Below are 20,934 nucleotides of genomic sequence, written 5' to 3'. Positions count from 1 at the left end.
ACCTACTATGTTCAGTGTACTAAGGACACAAAGATACAGCACTGTGTTCTCAGGTTGCTTATAGTCTATTGAGGAATCAACACTTAAGCATATAAATAAATGTAATTTGAGGAGGTCATGCAGAAATCTCTTTCATATACCTTAAAGATGCTTTTACCAGAATAGTGATGTCTTGAATTCACATATTGCTCCCCAGTCAATAGATGACTTCTATTCAATAAACTCCAATGGTTCCCTTTTACCTACCGAATCAAAGATAAAATTCTCTTTTGGGTTTTTCAAGTCCTTCATGACCTGACCTGTTCTATCTTTTTTGGCGTTTTTATACCTTTCTCCTCCTTCAAGTATTCCTCCACTCACTGGCAGTGACCTCCTTGCTGTTCCTCGTGCAAGATACTTCATCTCCTGCCTCATTGGCTCTTCCCCATGCCTGGACTCTCTCACTCCTCGTCACTGTGTCCTGGCCTCTTTCAAATTTCAGCTAAAGTTCAAACTTCTGCCAGAAATCTTTCTCGGTTCTTTTTTTTTAATTTTAAAATTTATTTAATTTTTAATTTAGAGAGTGAAACAAGTATTTCCATGATGTAGTATAGTAAAAAGATGATGGTACATGAAACCACAAACCTATTATATACAGCTTGTTATTCTTTTTAAATATATAATAAAGTCATAATGTAAATTTCTTTTTTTTTTCCTTCCCTCTGGGTTCTAGAGATAGTTACCATTAGATACACACACACACATATGTGTGTGTATGTATGTATGTGTATATCATATATATACACACTATATGTGTATATATGTATATATGCTATATGTGTATATGTATGTATGTAAAATCATTCTATCCATACTTCTCTTTATCCATTCTTTCTCTGGATGAACAAATTGTGGTATATGATTATGGTGGAATACTGTTGTGCTGTAAGAAATGTTGAGCTCAGTGACAGACTTGCATGAAATAAAGAATGAAATGAGCAGTACCAACCTTTTTTCTTTCCTTCCTTCCTTCCTTCCTTCCTTCCTTCCTTCCTTCCTTCCTTCCTTCCTTCCTTCCTTCCTTCCTTCCTTCTTTCCTTCCTTTCCTCCTTCCTTCCTTTCTTCCTTTCTCTTTTCTCAAAGATCAAACCTTTCTTCACTCAGTAGCTTCTAGTTTGGACTACAATAGGTCCCTGCCCAAACTCTACTTAATGGCTATATTTTGAGCCCTCTAGGGTCTTCCCCTCCCTTGATTTTTTTTTTTTGCTAATTAAAGTGTCCATCCCTTGACTCACTTCTTAAAGAAGCCTATTCATTTGGCTGCTACCTCACTCAAAGTGAGAACCTGAAAAGGCCTTAGCCTAAAAGGGCCAGGGTCTCCCGTTTCATCCTGGGCCATCTCCTGACATCTTGATGAATATCTGGCCACTGAACCCAGATGGCTCTGGAGGAGAAAGTGAGGCTGGTGACTTTGCACAGCCCTCCCTCACTCAAATCAAAGTCAACTTCAAGTCATGTCATCATCTACCTGATATCATGGTCCTCTTCAAAAATGAAGGACAAACACATTTTCATGTTAAGGTCAATTTTTTTGGTAAGAGGTCTAATTGTGCACATTGGATATAAAGAGAAGCTTCTGTTCCCTCACCTTAGGAATGAGAAAAGCAAGAAAAGATGAGTAGCTGAAAGAAAAGGGGTAGAGGGCATAAGAGGGCCATTACTTTAAGTGGGGCCAATATGAAATCTTTGCCTTCAGTAATTTGAGATAACTTTTTACAAGAAGGCAGCTATAAAAACCAAATCTGGCTTGATATCCTGACTTGGATTTCTTTATCCCCTTGTGATCTCTCCCTTTCCAGGGTTAGTTTGTTGGCTAGCTATTGCCATGGCACGTTGGAGTGTGTGAAACTCAGTTTCTGCAAGGAAATCACCCTGGATGTCATTAGAAAGCTTTGCAGAAATTGCAGACGGTAAGACCTTAACTTTTCTTTAAAAAAAAAAATAATAGAAATCCTGAAGTGGAGCATATCTTTGTTGCCTATTGATTTACCTTCCTTTTAAAATTTCTTTTCTATTTTGTGGTACACTATTGCTCATGAGTACAAAAATTTTTCCCAGAAAATGACTAGAGAACTTACTTCTTATTTGTATTCAGAGTGTTGTGTATTTTTTAAAAAATATTCAGAAATAATCTCTTTTTCTCTCCCTCCACCTAAAGCCTTTATAAGCATGTTGGCTTTTATCATAGACTCATAGGATTTAGAGATGGAAGGGACCTTAGAAATTATCTAGTCCAGCCACTTTATCTTAGAGATAAAACCTAGGCCTAGAAAGTTTATAACTTGTCAAAGGTCACCTACATGCTAAGTTAATAGAGCTAGATTCTCAAAAATAGGCCCTCAGACTGAAAATACAATGCTCTCCCCACTTCACCACACTGTTGGCCAAGAGAAATAAGTTAAAAAGTCACTTTGAATTACATCGATTGTCTTTACTTATAAGGTATGCATTACTGTGTATCCTTATTTGTAGGTTCTGCTTCTCTGACAGCATTTTTTTTCATGTTTCTAAAATTATGTATCCTAAAGAGATGCTTAAAATTCACCTTATTTAACTTATCACTAATTTCCAAAAGTTAGATAAGGCAGATAGGTGGTACATTAGAGAGAGCTCTTGACTTGAAGTTAGGAAGACCTGAATTTGAATCCTGCTCCAAACACTTTCTAGCCATGTGAACTTCTCTTCAGTTTCCTCATATGTGAAATGGGGATAATAATAGAACCTACTTCATAGGTTTATTGGGATGATCAAAAGAAATAACATATGTAAAGCACTTTGTAAATTTTATAGTGTCATATAAATCCTAGTTATTAATAGTATTGATAGTATGGGTTTCAGGTGTGTTATTAACATGTTCATATGTTATTGACTTGTTGAATTGGTTTGGACAAGTCCAATGTATAAATTGTTTCATGAAACTGATTAGGTCCCTTTTGGAAACATCAAATCTTTCAAGAACTTAAAGTTCTGTTTAGTAAAGTTCATCTAACTAGAATAGAGGAATATATTCACTCAGAATAAACAAGGTAATTAACAGAATTAGAAAGTTAATTTAGGTTAATCAGTTATAATTACAAAAGCATTAATTAAAAATTCTCTCTCTTTGTTAAAATAAAATAGGACAGGCTACAGTCACAGCCTTCTTTCTACTTGCCTAATCACTACTGAGCCTCCTTCACTAGATCACTACTCATAATTTTTTTACAGGTTAACAAATGGTAAAAGAGCTCTAAATTTGGAATTAGAGAATTTAGGATTGTTGGTAGTAACCCATGTGACAAATCATTTCATTTCCCTAGTTCTTAGGAATTTGAATTAGATGATTTCTAATGCCCCTTCTGAACAATCAATAAATAGGCATTTGTTGAGTATGTACCAGTGCTGGAGAAACCAAGACATAGATGAAAAAATCCTTGCCCTCAAGGACTGAGTATTGTAGATACGGGGAGTGAGAATAGACAATATATTCACATAGAAATATACAAAATAAATATATTAAAAAACACAAGGAAAGAAGCATCAAAAGTTAGGGAGGTCAAGAAGGGCCTTATGAGGAGAAAGCAGTGAAAAGGTGCTTTGCAGGTAGCCAATGACTGTAAACAGAGGTGACAGAGGATTTTACTCTAGGCATGGGGGACAGCCTGAACAAAGGGCACAGAGAAGGCAGATGGAACTTTACTGATCAGCAAGTAGCCAAGTGAGCTAGACGGTAGAATACATGAATGGGAGACAGACTGCAAAATTCAAAATGACAGAATTACTTGTACTTGATCCTAGAGGTATTAGGCAATCCCTGGAGTCTAACGAAGAAGGGAATAACATGATCAGACCTATGCTCTTACTTCGGCAGCTGTATAGAAGATGAATTGGAGTTAGGTGAGACTTGAGGCAGGGACACCAATGAGGAGGCACTTGCAAAAGTCTAGGCAAGTGGTAATTACGGTGGAATGGTTGAAAAAAATTAAAGTAGACTGAGAGATAAGGTTTTGAGCCTGAATTATTTATTAGTAGACCTTAAATTTATCAATAAGAAGGATCTCACCTTTCCCAACAAGCAAAGACCCAGTTATGGGTTTAACAACACTTTTTTATAATTTGGAAGAGTACAGAAAACAGGAAGGCTAGCATCATAGATGAAAGAATATAATTGGATGGAAATTGGGAATGAGGTCTAGCTACAATCACCTCCTTCCCTCCTGTAACTAAGAAATGTTCATTGTTTTGAGTCCGGCTGCATCTCAAAGGCCACAGACAGCAAAGCAGACATTTTTTGGATAACAAACTAGACATCCCTAAGGGATAGCTTGGTGGTGTAAAGATACTAGATCAGAGTCCCTAGTGTCCCTTGCAGTCTTCAAAGGCAACAGATTTCCTTGACATAAGAAGAGAACAGTGATTTACAGGAGAGCTGATTTCTAAACTTAATTCAATTCAGCTTGATTTCTGAATTAAGTTCAGAGACAAAGAATCATGACTTAGAACAAAAATCAACTAATTGTAAATAGAATCAATAAAAAGACAAAGAATCAGTCTGATTATTTTGATTGCCTGAAATGAGATAATGACTGTAAAAATTGTGGTAAAAATAGATTCATAAGAGGGAGGATTTTGTGGGAAAGATAATGACTTCTATTTTGGATAAAGGGAGTTTGAGATATATAATCTAAATTTTCCTATAGGCATTTGGTGAAAGGAGAAACACTAAAATTGGATATATTTATCTGGGAGTCATTTACATAAAAGTGATCATTGAACCTATGGGAGTTGATAATGAGAGTGCATAGGAAAAGAAAAGGACACAAACAGAGCTTGAGACAAAAACCACAGCTAGAAGTTATGAATAGTGATCTAGTGAAGGAGGCTGAGAAGTAGTGGTTAGGCAAATAGAAAATTACAGTTTTAATATTTAATTTATATTGTTCCTGCTCTGCAAAACCACCTTCATAAGTGCAGCACCTCTCACTCCCTCAAAAAGCTCTTGGTGATAGAGTGCTGTCAATTTCACCTTTAGCAATTCTGTACAATCTGATGTTCTAATACATTTTCCCATGCCACCTTAATTTCATACTTTATAATTAAAGACATGCAAATTAAGGCACAGGGTGTGTATGTATGGGGGGGAGGTGTACAATAGAAAGAACACCATACTAGAATGCAGGAGACCTCGGTTTAAAAATCAGGTCTGCAGCTTGCTATCTGATTGACCTTGGGAAAGTCACTACACCTGTGTAAGCCTAAGATTCCTTCTTTATAGAATGTATTAATTTAATCATACTTGTAATACTTATCTCAACAGATTTCTGTGAGGCCCCTTATCTGTAAAATAAAAGAGTAGAACTAGACAATCTTGGAGATTCTCCTGGGCCCTGACATTCTGTGAATTCATATGGTAACACCAGAAATCCTGATTTCAGTATCTCCAATTCCAGTACTTGGTTTAAAATTAAGGTCCTAAATTATTGTTCAGCTGTGACTCTAGGGGAGTGGCAAAATCGACCTTTATTTGACTATTCCATCCTGCTATTTGCAGAGAATATTGAACCTCATAACACACTCCAGAGGACAGAGTATAGTTATAGCATTGTGGCCATCTCCCCAATTTGTCTGGTTTGCTTTACTTTTCACTTCTGGGTCATGTGACCTGAGCTCTGTAGTCTAAAAAAATGAATGGATTCCCTTAATATTTCCTCAAAGTGTCAATTCTTGGGAGCTGCCTTAGTTTCATTTATGCTTTTTTGCTTTCAAAGACAAAAAGATGAATAAATTTATTTTTAGTTTTTGTTTTAGAAAGAAGCAAGAAAAAGTGTGGTATAAAGAGTATAGTAGTGGGCCTTAAAACCAGGAAGATCTGGGTTTAAGTCCCAGCTCAGACACATACTGGCTGTGTGACTGGGTAAGTCACTTAACTGAGTTGCTGAGCAACCTCAGTTGTTCAGTTTCAGTCATGTCCAATTTGTCATGACCCGATTTGGGAATTTCTTGGCAAATATGCTGGAATGATTTGCCTTCTCCTTCTCCATCTTATTTTACAGATGAGGAAACTGAGGCAAACAGGATCAAGTGACTTGCCCAGGTTCACACAGTTAGTAAAGTGTTTGAGATCAGATTTGAATTTAGGTCTTCCTGACTCTAGAGCCAGCACTCTATCCACTGAACCACCTAAATTGTAGAGAAGGTGTCAGTTTTCATTAATAGAAGGCATTTCTTACATTAATGAAATCAAAAGTCCAGTCCCTATTCCTATACTTTGGAAAGAAGTCTCCCTATGCATCTATGAGCTGTGATTTCCCTTATTACCACTCTTGGGGCTAAAAGTCATGCTAGAGGAGTTTTGGCATGGGATTCAGCAGTAGTCCTGGAAAGCTGTGATTTTGCCATATATTTGATGTTCAAGTATTGATCTTAGATTATTTAATTTTGCTTCTATGAAATGAGAAGATTGTGTTCAACAATAATGCTTATAAAGTTTCCAAATGAATTTGAAAATAATGGTAAAATTATTCCAAAGGAAAGGATGCTGTGGTATAACGAAGAGTGTGATGGACTTGGATTCAGAAAGACGTGGGTTCAGATCCCACCTTACATATGTACTTACTAGCGGTGTGACTCTGAGCAAGTCATTTGCTCTTTCTAAGCCTCAGTTTCCCTTTTCATAAAATGGGAACACATATAATACTTGTCCCACAAGATTTCTGTGAGGGTCAAATGAGACATTTTATGTATGGCATTTTGCAAACCTTGAAGTGCCAAGTAAATGTCAGTTATTATATAGGATGTCCCAAAAATCTTAGGGAAATTTTAAATTCTTTAAACTTAAAACAGTAAACATTAAAATAGTAAACCTTTAATAAGTATATATTGTTTGACAATAACCATCTCTCTATCTTTGCCAAAGTTTTAAAAAATCTGTTCCTAGAAAGCCTGTTATAGATGAACCCTGAATATTTTATAGTGACTCAATATAGATCAGGCATCCCCTTTTATGTATTATGAACCCCTTTAGAAGTCTACTAAATCCTATGGATTCCTCAGAATAAAGCTTTTTAAGTAATTGAAGGAAACAGTTAAATCTTAGAGATCAGTGAAAATAAAGATGTGATTTTCTTCCCGTCCAAATTCACAGAACTGCTGAAATCCATCTACAGACTTCAGGTTAAGAACTCCTGTCTAGATCTTAATTAGGATCTTTTAAAAATGCTAAAGAACAACTGGTTCCAGATCATCACCGTCTATTTGTCTATACCCTCTCCAGGTCTCAGTTTCCTCTGTTCTGTCTTCTTGACCTCACTTCACACTCACAACATGAAGGAGAGGGTCTGAATTTGGTATGGAGGAGCTTTGGGCTGCAGGGGGAGTTGGGAAATGGAGCATTTCCATAATAATGCATAATGTCACTCTGTGCTCCCACTATTAAAGCAATCCTCTTTCCTTTCCTCTCCATCTTTAAGTTCCATTTATACTGAAGAATCTTATTACTTTTCTCTTGTCTTTCCTTACATGGAGAGTAAAACTAGATCCCACAGCTAAGTCATTCCCTGCTCTTCCCCACTCAGCATATACCAAAGGGGTCAGTCCTGCCCCCATCCTTTTCAAGTTTGGTATTATCTCTCTCCTTTGACAAACATAAGCCAATAATCTGGTTTGCTTAAAGTACTTTTCATGCTTCAGGAACATCCTTGTGTTTTATATCTCGGTTTAATTCCCCCATTTCACAATAGCCGTGGTTTTCCTTTAGATTGAAGATGCTGCATCTCTACGGCTGCTGTATCACTCCGAACCTGAGCTCAGTAAAAGACATTTATAAAACGGTGGAAATATTTCACGATGGTTCTGCCTCTACATGCTAAAGTTTCATGAGAAAGTGGCATTCCGGCAATGATGGGTTTTATTTTTCATCAGACTTCAGTCAAGATGTAAGGCACAAGGATCAGAGTCATAAGGAAATTTCCATTTAAGGTAGAGATCTAAATTTTCTTTAGCTTCCTGCAATTGGAGAGATGCAGTGATAACATCTTAGAGCTAATTCCTTTAGCTAGAAATGACCTTTCCTACTCGGAATCTTCATAACATTTTGTTTGAACTTAATTTTTGCACTTGTTATATGTCATTTCTTTACCTATTTATATATCTTTTATCTAACTGCTGGAGTGTAAGTTCTTCAGGGTAGGGTTTGGAATTTTTATTTTAGTTTTTATACCAAAATTTATCGTGATACCTTATATAAAGGAAGTGCTTAATTAATGTTTGCTGAATTAAATTTTTGAATGAAGATTTACATATACATAAGAAGGAAATATATTGAAGAATGTTTATATATATTCAATTAGGTACTAATGTGCATTTTCTGTAGTAGATAAAAATTATAACACAGTAATAAAGTATATAATATAGCATCCCAACATCTGTCTTTTCTTTTTGGAGTAAGCTAGTATTTGGTATTTTGAACATTAGCCCACTTTCTTTTATGTTTGGAAAGACTAATGCAAGAAGAATTTACCACTTAAATGTTGTGCTTAATTTTTATCATAAAATAAATCAAAGTAATGAGAAATAAAAGCGAAGAACCCAGGAATAACTAATAGAAATGCTGAGGGGGGGAGATAGAAAGAGAAGTGCTAAATAAGAGTAGGGAATAGATAATGTGGATGAAGTGTTAAGTCAAAATAGCCTGAATGCATTTTTCAAAAAACAGTATCAAAGGGTGAGCCATATGACTGACTCAGCTCTTTCACTCACTGAGGGGAGCAAATCGCCACCTTAAATTTATTCCAGAAAGAAATATTTGACATATTTACTGAGGATCATATATAAACTAGGTAACTAAGATCTTCTTTCACATAGAGGAACACTTTTCAACCAGCCTGTCCTTTCCATGGTCCCAAAGAAGTGGTTTCGCTTGCAATCTTGTTTATAATGAGCCCTATTTAATATTTGAAAATGTCCAGGTTTGTCCTATTACTCTAGTGAGCTCTCTTTGGTTTTTAGCAGTAACTGGACACAAAATCAATTAGTAAGGGCAGTTACTACCCAAAGAGATTTTACAAGAGTTAGGATTCCCCAGACTGGAGGGGTCAGAAGAGGCCACTGATTAAGTCACAGGTACCTCACTATAGTTCAAGAAAAGGTTCATTTGCAGAACTTTATCAGGGCTGTAGAGGGACAGCATGGCCCTGTAGTTATACTGATGGCCCCAGAACCAGGAAGACTTTGGTTCAAATCCTTCCTCTGACACATCCTGCTTATGTAACCCACTTAACCTTTCAGTGAGAAACTCCCTAAGACTGTAAATTTCAGAGAAGATGCCAACCTTCATTAGATTAAAGCAGACCTGCACAACCTGCAGAATGCCAAAGGATTTTGGGCAGCCCCCCAAAAATGGAGAGGGAAATGTAGAGGAAATCCTTTGGTGGGCTGTAATTGGCCTGGGGGCCACACCTTGTGCAGGCCTGGTTTAAGGTTTTTTCTCATCCCAGGAGCTGCCTCTACCAATGAAATCAGAGTCTAATAATTACTGAACTTGATTTACTTTAAAATTGGAAAAGTGGTTTCTACAAACAACCTTGTGAGGTAGTTAATTATTGTCATTTGCAGGTAAGTAAACTGAGGCACAGAAAGGTTAAGTGACTTACTTATGGTCATATAGCTAGTAAGAGTCTGAGGTGGTATCTGAATCAAGTTCAGTACTCTTTACATTCAACTTCCTCTGCCTCTCTCATAATTTATGACATTGATCTAGGGGTTATACACATTTCCCTATTTGAACCTCATGATCCTGTAAAATGGGTACTGTCATCATTGTACAGAGATGATTGTGGGAGTAGGAGATAGATTGCTAGATCTGGAGTCTGGAAGAGATGGGTCTAAATCCTGCCTGTGACTTATATTTCTTATGTGATTCTGCGTGATTCACTTAATCTCTATCAGCCTCAGTTTCCCCAACAGTAAGTGGGGTTAATCATACCTGTAGCACCTGTGTGTGTAGCACAGCACCTGTGGACACCATCTTTGGTGTCCACCTGACACTTAATTCTTACCACTGGCTACCAGAAGCTGTAGCATGGGCAGTGTCCATATCCCAGTATTAAAAACCCTGTGGGTTGTGCAGGCCTGCTTTAAACTAATGAAGGTTGGCATTTTCTCTGCAACTTATAATCTTAGGGAGTTTCTCACTGAAAGGTTAAGTGGGTTATTTGGGTTCACACAGCCAGGATGTGTCAGAGACAGCAGATGGCCTACAAGAGGTTGAGGATAACAGATTGGCCTCACGCTCATTGATTAGGGATATCTATCCCAAGCATGTGAAGGCTTCTCCTGGTGGAAGAGGTGGATGAGAAGAATTTGTTCTCATGAAGCTGACTAAGCAGATGTTGTACTTAGAGCTTGGTAAGACATTGAAGATTCCAAGGTCATCCATTGCACTGGCCATCATCAATCATCCTGACTTTTATTTTGAGGAAAGAGTGAGGAACTTTGTGCAACTCTATCTCACTTACATCCAGTTCATGCATGAGTCAAGACATTATCTTTTGTGATGTAATTGGTCCTCTTCAAGAACAAAGGACAAACACATTTATACACACACATATATGTATTCACACACATATATAGATTACATATATGCATACTGCTTCCCAAACTTTAAAATGACTATATTATAGTCATAATTATTGTTATTATAAGGAAAATGAGACTCCAGAAAGATCAAGTACTTGCCCATAATCAAATAATTAGCAAGTTTTAGTGACAGGATTCAAACTCAGGTTTTTCTTGACTTTATATCTAGCACTATTTCCACTAAAACATTTATTACAATAAATGCATTGATAAAAAGGATAAACTTGCTGAAGGTCAGTTCCTCAATTCACTGAAGATGGTTTGATTGTGTGGTTCTTCTGTGTGAGATAAGTTAAAAAGCAAGTCATCCTCCCAATGGACCAGCCCAGGACTAAGATCGAAAGAGCTCCAGTAATAGCTCCATCCCCAAGACCACCCACCCTGCTGCTAGCCTTATCCCTGCTTATATCACTAAGGAAAGCATTTCTTGTGGGGAAAGGGCCCATTGTCACTACTCCTACCAGTTCCAAGTGCCAACTGAATATTACTGAAAGGCAGGTAAACCTAGGATTCCTGGATAAAGCAATAGCTCCCACCTCACCCCCTGTTCCTTTTTCTAGAACCACAGACCTTCTAGCTCCTGCAGGCATCATTCAGGGAAGCATCCTTTGTGGAGATACAGACTAGTAACTGTCTCTGCAGTATATATAGCTACTTGAATACCAACAAGAGAAAGCTCTCATTACCAAAATCTTGGCACCATAATGTTACAAACAGATATAGTTTTATCAATGGAGATCAAGTTGAGTCAACCCAAATTTACTAAGCATGTACCATGTGCCAAACACTGGACTAATGACTGGATATTTAAACAAAGGCCAAAACAGCCCTTTTCTTCAAGAAGCTCACAATCTAATGGATACTAAAAATGACACATTACCATGGGTTTGCTGCTGCCACTTAAGGACCTTTGGGCTTCTTCATCTGTTCTTCAAGCTAAACATTTCCTCCTATACAGGTAATCATCTCCTATTCAATGTAAACTTCTCAAAGACAGGAACTGTCTTACTTTTCCATCAGTATTCCCAGCTTAACACAGAACTTTGCATGTTCTTAAGTGCTTAATAAATGCATTTTATAATAATTCATTAATTCACCATTAAGACACCTAAGGTGAGTATTTCAAAGGACTATGCTCATTTGCATGTAAAGCTTGTCTATACTTTTAAATAAAAAAGAAAAAAACAAACCCTATTCTCAGGGAAATAACTATAGACTGTCAAAAAGTTTTTAAAGGAAATGCAACTTTCTTTAATAATAATAGCTAACATTTAAATTTGATTTTAAGATTTGTAAAGTGTTTTACATGCTTTATTCCATTTGATCTTTTGTGTAATTCTAGGAGGTAGACACTATTATTATCCTCATTTGACAGATAAGAAAACTGAAGAAGGGGAGGATTTGAATTTCTGCCTTTATAACACTAAATCCATCACACTATCTACTAAGTCCCCTTGCTTTATTATGTTTTTTCTATTCTGCATGTTTATACCAAAAGAGTCCTCTTAAGGGAAGGTACACAAGTATGTACACAGCAAACTAACAAATATTTATTGAATTGAACTGAAAAGGCAGTAGGTTTTGTTCCACTTGGATTTTTCCTTGACTATCTTGACAGTTTCTGCTTGACTTGACTTTTTAGCTTCTGCCAGATGTAAGGGCAGGATTGAATCTGATGAAACCAATTAAATGAAGTAAAGATGGAAATGTTCTAACTTGAGGTTTGCTGTGCACCAGGCAAATGACATTCCAAATATTTTTGGATTATTGTCTTAATTACCACCATTTTCTGGAAGTGGCCAATGTCATTAACATTGGTCAATGTTTGGTTGCAGGATTTGCAGCTTGAACAGGAGCAGCAACTACTCCTTAGTCTTTCATATAATTCAGAATGGGATATATGAATGTTGTCATCCTTTTGAAGTATTAATAACAATTAGTTTTGCAAGACAAGAGTTGCTAAATCCCATTTATTGGGCCTAGAACAGAACATTCCCTACTGATGTAGGTAGGTACCGTTGCAAAGTAGCATTGAACAATTAGCTTTGATGTCTAAGAACATTTCTCAATCAATCATCCATAGGCCTACGACTAAGTGCTAAAAGATTTTGAACTGGAATAATGTTGTACAAGAATGGTGTTTGGATGATTTGAGACAGTGGCAACACTCTTGAGGACCATCTGTAAATTATCAAGCAAGTTGAGAAGGTATTGATTTCCAGGAGGTGGAGAAATTGTGGATTTCTAGTACATCCCTGAGGAGGAACCACCTTTGGGGAAGGAGAGTCTCAGCTTCCCCTCTGGCCATATCTCCTTCCTCTAGTGTTCTATCCCAGATCAGAGGAGAACTTTAAAAGTCTATGATATTATCTGCATCATTAGTCAAGGACCTAGTGAGCTCAAGGCTCAGCAAAGAGCCCAGCAAAGAAACTATACTGTGCCAAAGGGAACTTTTTCAGTACTCCATGGCCATATCAGCTTTCAAAGCTTGAGCCCTCTTTTCTCTGGACTCTATGCCCTTGTCAGAGTTTGTCACAGAAATTTGGGAGGATGCTTTACCCTGTCTTATTGTTTTGCTTTAGTAAATACCCATTTCTAGAAGCTATTTAAGACAGGATGACTAAAATGATTCTTAGGTTATAATCTTGTGAAGAGATGCTTCTTCATCATTGGCTTGATACTCAAGCCAATGTCATTAAAGAATTACTTTTGAACCCTCAGTGATATCTCTGTTATCCTGAGGGGCAGATGTAGATCCTTGTTCTAGGAACATGACTTGTCAGTAGGGTTAAAGGAAAAGTTAAATAAATTACAAGAGGAAATAGACAGTAAAATATACTGGCAAGGGACCTCAACTTTCTCCTAATAAAATTAGATAAATCTAATCATAAAATAAGAAGTCAAGGAGATGAATAGATTTTTTAAACAGGTAGATATGATAGACTTCTGAAGAAAAATGAACAGGAATAGAAAGGAGTAGACCTTTTTCTCAGTGGTAGGTGGCACCTTCACAAAAATTGACTGTATTAGGGATATAAAAACTCCACAACTAAATGCAGAAAAGCAGAAATATTAAATGCATCCTTTCCAGCCCATAATAACAAAAGATATACTCAACCAAATGCCTTGGAAGCATAGATTTAAAAATTAATTGGAAACTAAATAATCTATTCCTAAGAAATGAGTGGTACCAGGAATAAATCATAGAAACAATGAATAATTTTATTGAAGAAAATGAAAATGATACAATATACCACAATTTGTGTGATGTAGTCAAAGTAGTACCTAGGGAAGAATTTATCTCTAAATGCTTACATCAGTAAAGGAGAGAGAGAGAGAGAGAGAGAGAGATAGAGAGAGAGAGAGAGAGAGAGAGAGAGAGAAGATCAATGAATTGGGCATACAACTAAAAAAAACTAGAAAAAGAATGTTAAAAATCTCCAATTAAATACCAAAATAGAAATCTTGAAAATCAAAGGAGAGATTAATAAAATAGAAAATTATAAAAAAAATTGAACTAATAACTCCAGACTAGGTTGTATTAAAAAAAACAATAAAATAAACCATTTCATTAATTTGGTTATATAAAAAAAGAAAACTAAATTACCAGCATCAAAAATGAAAAGAATGAAAATGAAATTAAAGCACTTATTAGTTGTTATTTTGTCCAATTATATGCAAACTGTCAATTTAAGTAAAAAAGATGAATATTTACAAAAAATAAATTAGCCAGATTAACAGAAGAGGAACTAGAATATTTAAATAATCCTGTCTCAGAAAAAGAAAATGAACAAGCCATAAATAAGCTCCCAAAAGAAAAAAAAATCCTTAGGACCACATAGATTTACAAGTGAATCCCATCAAACATTTGAAAAAAAATTAATTCTAGTAATATGTAAGCTATTTGAAAAGCTAAGTAAAGAAGGAGTCCTACCAAATTCTTTCTATGACACAAATATGGCTTTGATGCCTAAACTATGGAGAGCAAAAAACAGGGAAAAAAAGCTATAAACTAATTTTCTTAATGGATATTTTTGCACAAATTTTAGATAAAATATTAGCAAGGAGATTACAGCAATATATCAGAAAGACATACACAAGGACCATGGGGGATTTATAGAAGGGATGCAGGCTGGTTCAATATTAGGAAAACTGTAGGTATAATTAACCATATCAATAAAAACAACAAAAATCATATTGTTATATCAATAGATACAGAAAAAGCTTTTGTCAAAATTACTATTAAAAAAACACTAGAAAGCATAGGAATAATGCAGTCCTTCTTAAAATGATAAATAGCTATCTAAAACCAAGGGCAAGCTTTAACTATAATTAGGTTAAGCTAGAAGCCTTCCCAATGAGATTAGAGGTGAAACAAGGAAGTCCATTATCACCACTATTATTCAATATTGTATTAGAAATGCTAGAGGAACTCAACAAAATTTTAAATGTGTTAAAATTAAATATAATTTTAAAAAAAGATGGGTCTTTGTTTCACAGAGAAACTTTGGGTCATTGAAATAGTTGCACTGCATGATTTCCCAAATGTAATGCAGCCTGCTGTCTTCCTACTGTTTAATTCCCAATACAAATAAGCACTCCACCTTTAATATTTGTCTAAGATATTTGTATTGACAAATCCATTCAATAGGCTGCATATCCCATCCCACTGGTTGGCCTTGGAGTCAAGACACTTGAGCTCAAATCCTGCCAAAGATACTTACTAGTTGTATGACCTTGGGCAAATGATGACCTTTCATACTCAGTTTTCTTGTCTCTAAAATGGCACCTACCTTTCAGGGTGGTTATAAGGATCAAATAACAAAGTATTTGTAAAGTGTTTTATAATTGCTATCTATTATTATTATCTGGAAATGGGTATTTTTCATCTTTGTTTTTCCCATGTAGATTGCTATGCTGCACTCTTTTGAGTAGTTCTGAATCTCATTTAGACAGCTCTGTAACGTTGTGGGGCTTGAAATCAGCATAATGCCCTCTGTAAAAGGAAACATGTTGAGTACTTCATCCATATGGAATGCCTCTTTCATTTGGATTTTATGGGAACTGCTTATCCTCTGTGACTGTGGAAAATACATGTGGTTAGCATGTATCTTTTAATGATTCTTGTCCGTTCTCAAAGAGGACCAAAATGACATCACCATGATAAAGTCAAGTTTCAATGTGTCCAACTGTGATTGATCAGACCAATTATGAGCTCAGGATGCTCTATCACAGATGTATCTTTTAATAAGAGGATGATCAAAGAAATTTTGCATCTATTAAGAACATTGACACGTGCATAGCTGATACCTTTTGGAAGGGGAACCTTTGTGCCTACATTTTGTTCCGCTAAATTAAGTGATTTTTTAGAGTTAACCAATAATAGATAGTTGGACCTTATATTTGTTGTTTCTTTCTAGGACTTAAAGGAAGATGTCGTATGGTGTAGAATGTTATTTGGAAAAATCTTTCCATTTTCTTTTCAAATTGTAGTAAGAATGTTCTCCATGTATGTTGATAGTTTTCTCATTTTTTTTTACAGAGGTGAGAAACAAGATATATAGGATGATAGTTATTGATATCCTTTTGCTCAGTTTATTAGATGGTAATACCACCTATTAGATGGTAATGCCATCTAATGTTTTTCTAAGTGTTTGACATCTTTATCTCTTCCAGATATTGTAAATTGAACTGATTCCTTGATACTCTCAAAATGTGTCACTTCCAGCAGAGAACTCCCCTGTGTATATTTCACAGAATCACAGCATTTGAGAGCTAGATAGAACCTCAGTTGCCCTTCCTGTCTTCATTTTATTTTGTCATTACTGCTTTCTCATGTAGCACATAGGGATCTGAAATGATACAGTATAAATGTAGTAGCTCCAAAAGAAATGATAAAGAAAACAATTTGTTACAGTGATATTGACAGATTTTTCCCATTTTTTTCTCTGTCCTCCCCCCCATACTTTTAGGTTTACCCTTAGATAATCTTGCCTTAAATGGATTTCTGCCTTAAATGTATGAGGTGTCTCTAAACATATTTTTCCCTCCACTGATTTTCAGTGTTTTATGAGGTCACACTGCTCATAATCTTCAGCCATCATACTAGTTGAGGTTTCATAAATTAGTTTATATTCCAAACTGGTGTTGCCCTTCCTTGACCTTCACATCTCTTTGTTTGGCAAGGAGATCAACAGTTTATTGGCTGAAAAGGTTTCAAGGCTCTTGTGTTGATTGCTTCATACCAGTTAAACTTTTGTAAGAAAGTTTTGTAATATTCCTGGATGTCCTAAATTCCTTTATTGATTCTAATTCAGTATTGTTAGTTTAATAGTTCAGATTATGTACAATTAGTCCCATCTTTATCCTTTTTTCTAATTTGATTTTGATCTCTGGTCTGATTGCGCCCAGATAGCTGGGTTTGCCTACATCTATTGTTTCCTCCCTGTTGAGTTAATTTGACAAGTATTTATTATAGGCCTTTTAATGTTTTTTTTTTTTTGATGCTGTTTGATGTTCACCATTGTCTGATTCTCTTGTTGAAGGAAATATTCTCCATATAATAAAGAGATGTGAAGCTATACTTTGTATGGTCTATCATTCTTTGGCTATTTTGTTTCTTGATTCCAAGCTATATTTTTCAGCATCTTTTTTTTGGCCTTCCTCTATGCCCACTTCTGGACTGAAGTCACCAAATAGGTAGTGCTTTCATTTGGAAGACTTTTTAACAAGTTCTTTGTAGAATTTCTCTACCTCCGCATTGTATTCTTTTAAACAAATATTAGTGCAAAAACTATACTTATCTTCATGATCTTTACTTAGGTTCACTGAACATACAGGATGACCAAGTATGTCCCTTTATTTGTCTCACCAGAAAGAAAATTGTGATTTAGCCTTCAATTTATCTGTGCCTTTCTTATCTCCTCTTTGGTAGTGCAAAGAGTAATCACATAATGACACCATAAATCCCATGCCTGCCATAGTATTTCAGTTAAAAAAGGCAGCTTGACAGAATTCTGAGCCTTGAGTCAGAAAGACCTAAGATCAAATCTTTCTTCAGATATTTATTAGATATATGACCCTGGGCAAATCACTTAGAGTATTAAAATTTAAGTCACTGTTTTCTCATGGCCTTAAAACTCTCTTTATCATAACACTCCCTACCCCCTTTATTTTAACTTGCCCACTGTTTTGAAGAAGTGGAAGCGGGCTGCTCAAGAATGAAAGTGATTTTATATTTCTCATTTCAAGACTTGCCACGAATATTTCTGTCCTTAGCAAGGATGGTCTTTGGATAGCAGAAGCTGTCCAGGAACCATACAAGACATCCTTCTCCCAAGATAGACCCTATTAGAACTTTCACTCTGCTGGCATTCTTTTTAAGCAGCTTTGGACCACAAGGAAGCATCAGAGAGTAATCGCTAAAATTCCCGGAAGCCTAGTTAGGCTATAAGCAGCAAGAGTCTCTTTTAATCTTCTGCCTTTTAGACTCAGTGGATTTTATACCGTATAGTATCTCTTATTCTATCATTATCATGACGTAAGCTTTTTGAGGACAGTAATTCTTCCTTCCTTCCTTCCTTCCTTCCTTCCTTCCTTCCTTCCTTCCTTCCTTCCTTCCTTCCTTCCTTCCTTCCTTTTCCCTTCCCTCCCTCCCTTCCCTTGCCTCTGGCCTATAATAAATACTTGTCAAATTAAATGATTAGATCTCCAAGGTTGATACAACAGAACTGTCATTATTTTTGTTCAGATACTGTAATTTGGCAACATCTCATGCATTTGCAAATTGCCTGATATTAGGCAAGATCTTGCTTCGATTTTCCTGGGAGGTGGAGCGATACAGAATCTGTAGCAGCAAGACTGGCATAGAAGCGTCACGGGATTTGGGACAGAGAAAGTTGAGTGTCACCAGGCAGACGAAATTGCTGATAAGAATGTAATTTTGTCCCCCTTCCTTTTCCTTTCTGGCTCAGTACCTTCCCTAGCCTTTGCCAACAGAGCGCCTTGGCACGCGGAGCACTTGGCTGGGTTGGGTAACAATGTGCACACTGACCTGAAGACCAACAGCTGGGTGAGAGGAAACTGAGGCTCTCCTAGGGAGAAGGTGCCGCCTCCCAGAACCCCTACACCTGCCGCCTCCCCGCTACCATATCCTCCTCCCTCTTCCCCTCTCCCAGTTCTTAGCAATAGGCACGAAGGGAGAATTCGCTTCTCTCCTCTTTCCCCTCCATCCCCCAAACAGAGCTCCAGGAGGCAGGGGGATCCGAGACTCCACACTGTGCCCTAGTCATTGGGGAAGTCCTGAGCGAGGGAGGAGCTGAACAGCAGCTCCTGGGAAAGTTGGCCTGGGAGCAGCGGCGCCGTCCCTCTGTGGGGCTGGTGCTACTACTGGGGCCGGACCTGGGCGGACGCCTCCAATCCGCTCCAGAGTCTGCTGAGTTAGAGAAGAGTAGTTCCCCTCCGGTCTGCGGAATATCCGTCCCAGTGGGTAACCGCCTAGCTTTGGAGCTAGGCTACAGAAGCGCTTCTGTCCTGACGGGACCTTTCCTCTAGTGGCAGAACTAGTCCGGCCAGCCAAACTCGCAGGGAGTCCCAGCAGGTGTCCCCAGATTTGCCCCCCGACTCCCTGTGCGGGGGCGGGGGGAGGGGGCGGGATTGGCATCGAGCCGCAGTGGGTGGTGGCCACCTGCTTGGGCTGCTGAGCGGTCTGGGACGGAACGGGACCGAAGCACGGCGGGATGGAGCCAGATAGCCAGCAGGAGGAGATCGCCCGGCTCCGCTCCCTCTTCTTCGCTTGCGATGCGAATCGCTCTGGGCGCATCGAACGCGAAGACTTCAGCGCCTTGTGCGCCGAGCTCAAGGTCCGGCCCGAGGAGGCCGAAGCGATTTTCCAGCGCTTGGACGCCGACTGCGACGGGGCGATCACCTTCCAGGAGTTCGCCCGGGGCTTCCAAGGGGCCAGCCGGAGGCGGCGGCGGCGGCGGAGCTGGGGCGAGCGGCCGCCGCAGCTGGAACTGGCACAGGTTGCACTTGCGGTGGAGACGGATAAGGAAGAAGAGATGGGAGAGGCAGCGACTTTGGCTGCTCCGTGGGGCATGGAGAGCTCGGACCAAGCGTGGCAAGACTTCCAAGTCCGGCTCGGGGAGGAAGCCAAGTTCATCCCTAGGTAAGGAACAGGGGCAGGGAAAGCTTAAACTGCCTTTTTTTTTTCCCTTCTGATTTCCTACCTTCAATCTTTTCTTCTCCCCAGAGGTCTCAGGTGGAACTCTACCTTTTTCCTCCAAAAGTTTCATCACTCTCCTCCGTCCCTTTCCTTTTCAGTCTTTCAAAGTCATTCGGTAGAGCCGAGCTGAGAAGACAGGTTCAGACAGTAAGAGTTGTGTATGAGAATGTCTGACCTTTTGATTAGGATACGTTGTTAATTACTCTTCAGGGAGAAATGAACTTTAATAACTCATCTCCACGTTGCCTTTTAAGGTTGCACACAATACATTCCCATCTTGAGAGGTGGTTAGTAGAAGAATTACTTCCAATTCGGCTCAGGGAGCTTGCAAATTTACCTAGTCACACAGGCAAGTGAGCCTGGAAGTCAGGTGTTCTAATTTCAAAATCAATGATTTTACCACTCCTTTAAATTCAGTGAAATCAGTAATCCCCCTCCCCCGCGCTCCTTTTCCATGCTCTCTGAGGTGTTTCTTCCTTATTTTAAAGCACTTTCTGTTGAGTATGACATGGGATAATTATAGTTGTCGTCTCTTTACTTTGCACTTTTATTTATTTAATTTTTTAGGCCAACCCCTTACTTAGGAAATTCAAGTGTTCTCTAACCACACAGTACTGCCCCTTTGGCTTCCATTTTCAGAATTTAATTTCTCTTCCAAGGTTTTGCGCTGGACGGCTCCATTAATCCTTAATTTCTGAAATGCAAACTTTTCTACTCTCGTTTGGATGTTTGGTGAAATGGAGTTAAGCCCTTTTTCTCCTTTATAGTGAAATGGAAAAGCCAGCATTTTGGTTGGCTAAATGCTCATCTCCCTCCCTAAATATGTACCACATGACTCAATATGTGGTCTGAAAGAATAGTGAAAGGAAACTACACCTGGGAGGAAGCAGGACAAAGAATGAATGAGTAGGCTTTCTCTGGTGCCAAGATCCAGGGCTCAGATTTGCCTTTAGGGAAAACTCCATTTCCTTCTTTCTCTTCCTTCTCCTGCTATATCCAGTGTGACTGTCACTGTAACCTCAGAAGGAATGATTTACTGAAGTATCAGAGTAATTAGG

At 37.9% G+C, this 20,934-nt stretch overlaps 2 protein-coding genes across 11 annotated transcripts in view; both read left to right on the top strand.

The window, feature by feature from the left end:
* LOC140501482 (uncharacterized) overlaps positions 1-8,429 on the top strand; it is a 168,610-nt gene extending 160,181 nt beyond the window's left edge. For 2 of the 3 annotated variants that reach the window (XM_072605181.1, XM_072605172.1), the window contains 2 exons: positions 1,839-1,949; positions 7,775-8,429. In XM_072605181.1, coding sequence (XP_072461282.1) covers positions 1,839-1,949; positions 7,775-7,886 — 223 coding nt within the window. In that variant the 3' untranslated portion in view covers positions 7,887-8,429. Of the gene's footprint in view, positions 1-1,838; positions 1,950-7,774 lie in introns of those variants that run through there. The other variant, XM_072605200.1, reaches the window with a different exon arrangement.
* A 10,131-nt stretch (positions 8,430-18,560) lies between these two features.
* The window catches only part of RASEF (RAS and EF-hand domain containing), an 825,381-nt gene continuing 823,007 nt past the window's right edge, over positions 18,561-20,934 (top strand). For 5 of the 8 annotated variants that reach the window (XR_011966209.1, XR_011966208.1, XR_011966205.1 and 2 more), the window contains exon 1: positions 18,561-19,819. Coding sequence is in view for 3 of the 8 variants with exons in the window: in XM_072605252.1 (XP_072461353.1) it covers positions 19,392-19,819 (428 nt within the window). In the remaining 5 variants the exon portion in view is untranslated. The remainder of the gene's footprint in view (positions 19,820-20,934) is intronic. The other 3 variants (XM_072605252.1, XM_072605244.1, XM_072605215.1) reach the window with 3 other exon arrangements.

This window comes from Notamacropus eugenii, chromosome 1 (genome assembly GCF_028372415.1).
Source record: "Notamacropus eugenii isolate mMacEug1 chromosome 1, mMacEug1.pri_v2, whole genome shotgun sequence".
NCBI classification, from domain to species: Eukaryota; Metazoa; Chordata; class Mammalia; order Diprotodontia; family Macropodidae; genus Notamacropus; species Notamacropus eugenii.
The sequence above is the reverse complement of the archived record's forward strand: the minus strand, read 5'-3'. Positions and strand labels throughout refer to the sequence as shown.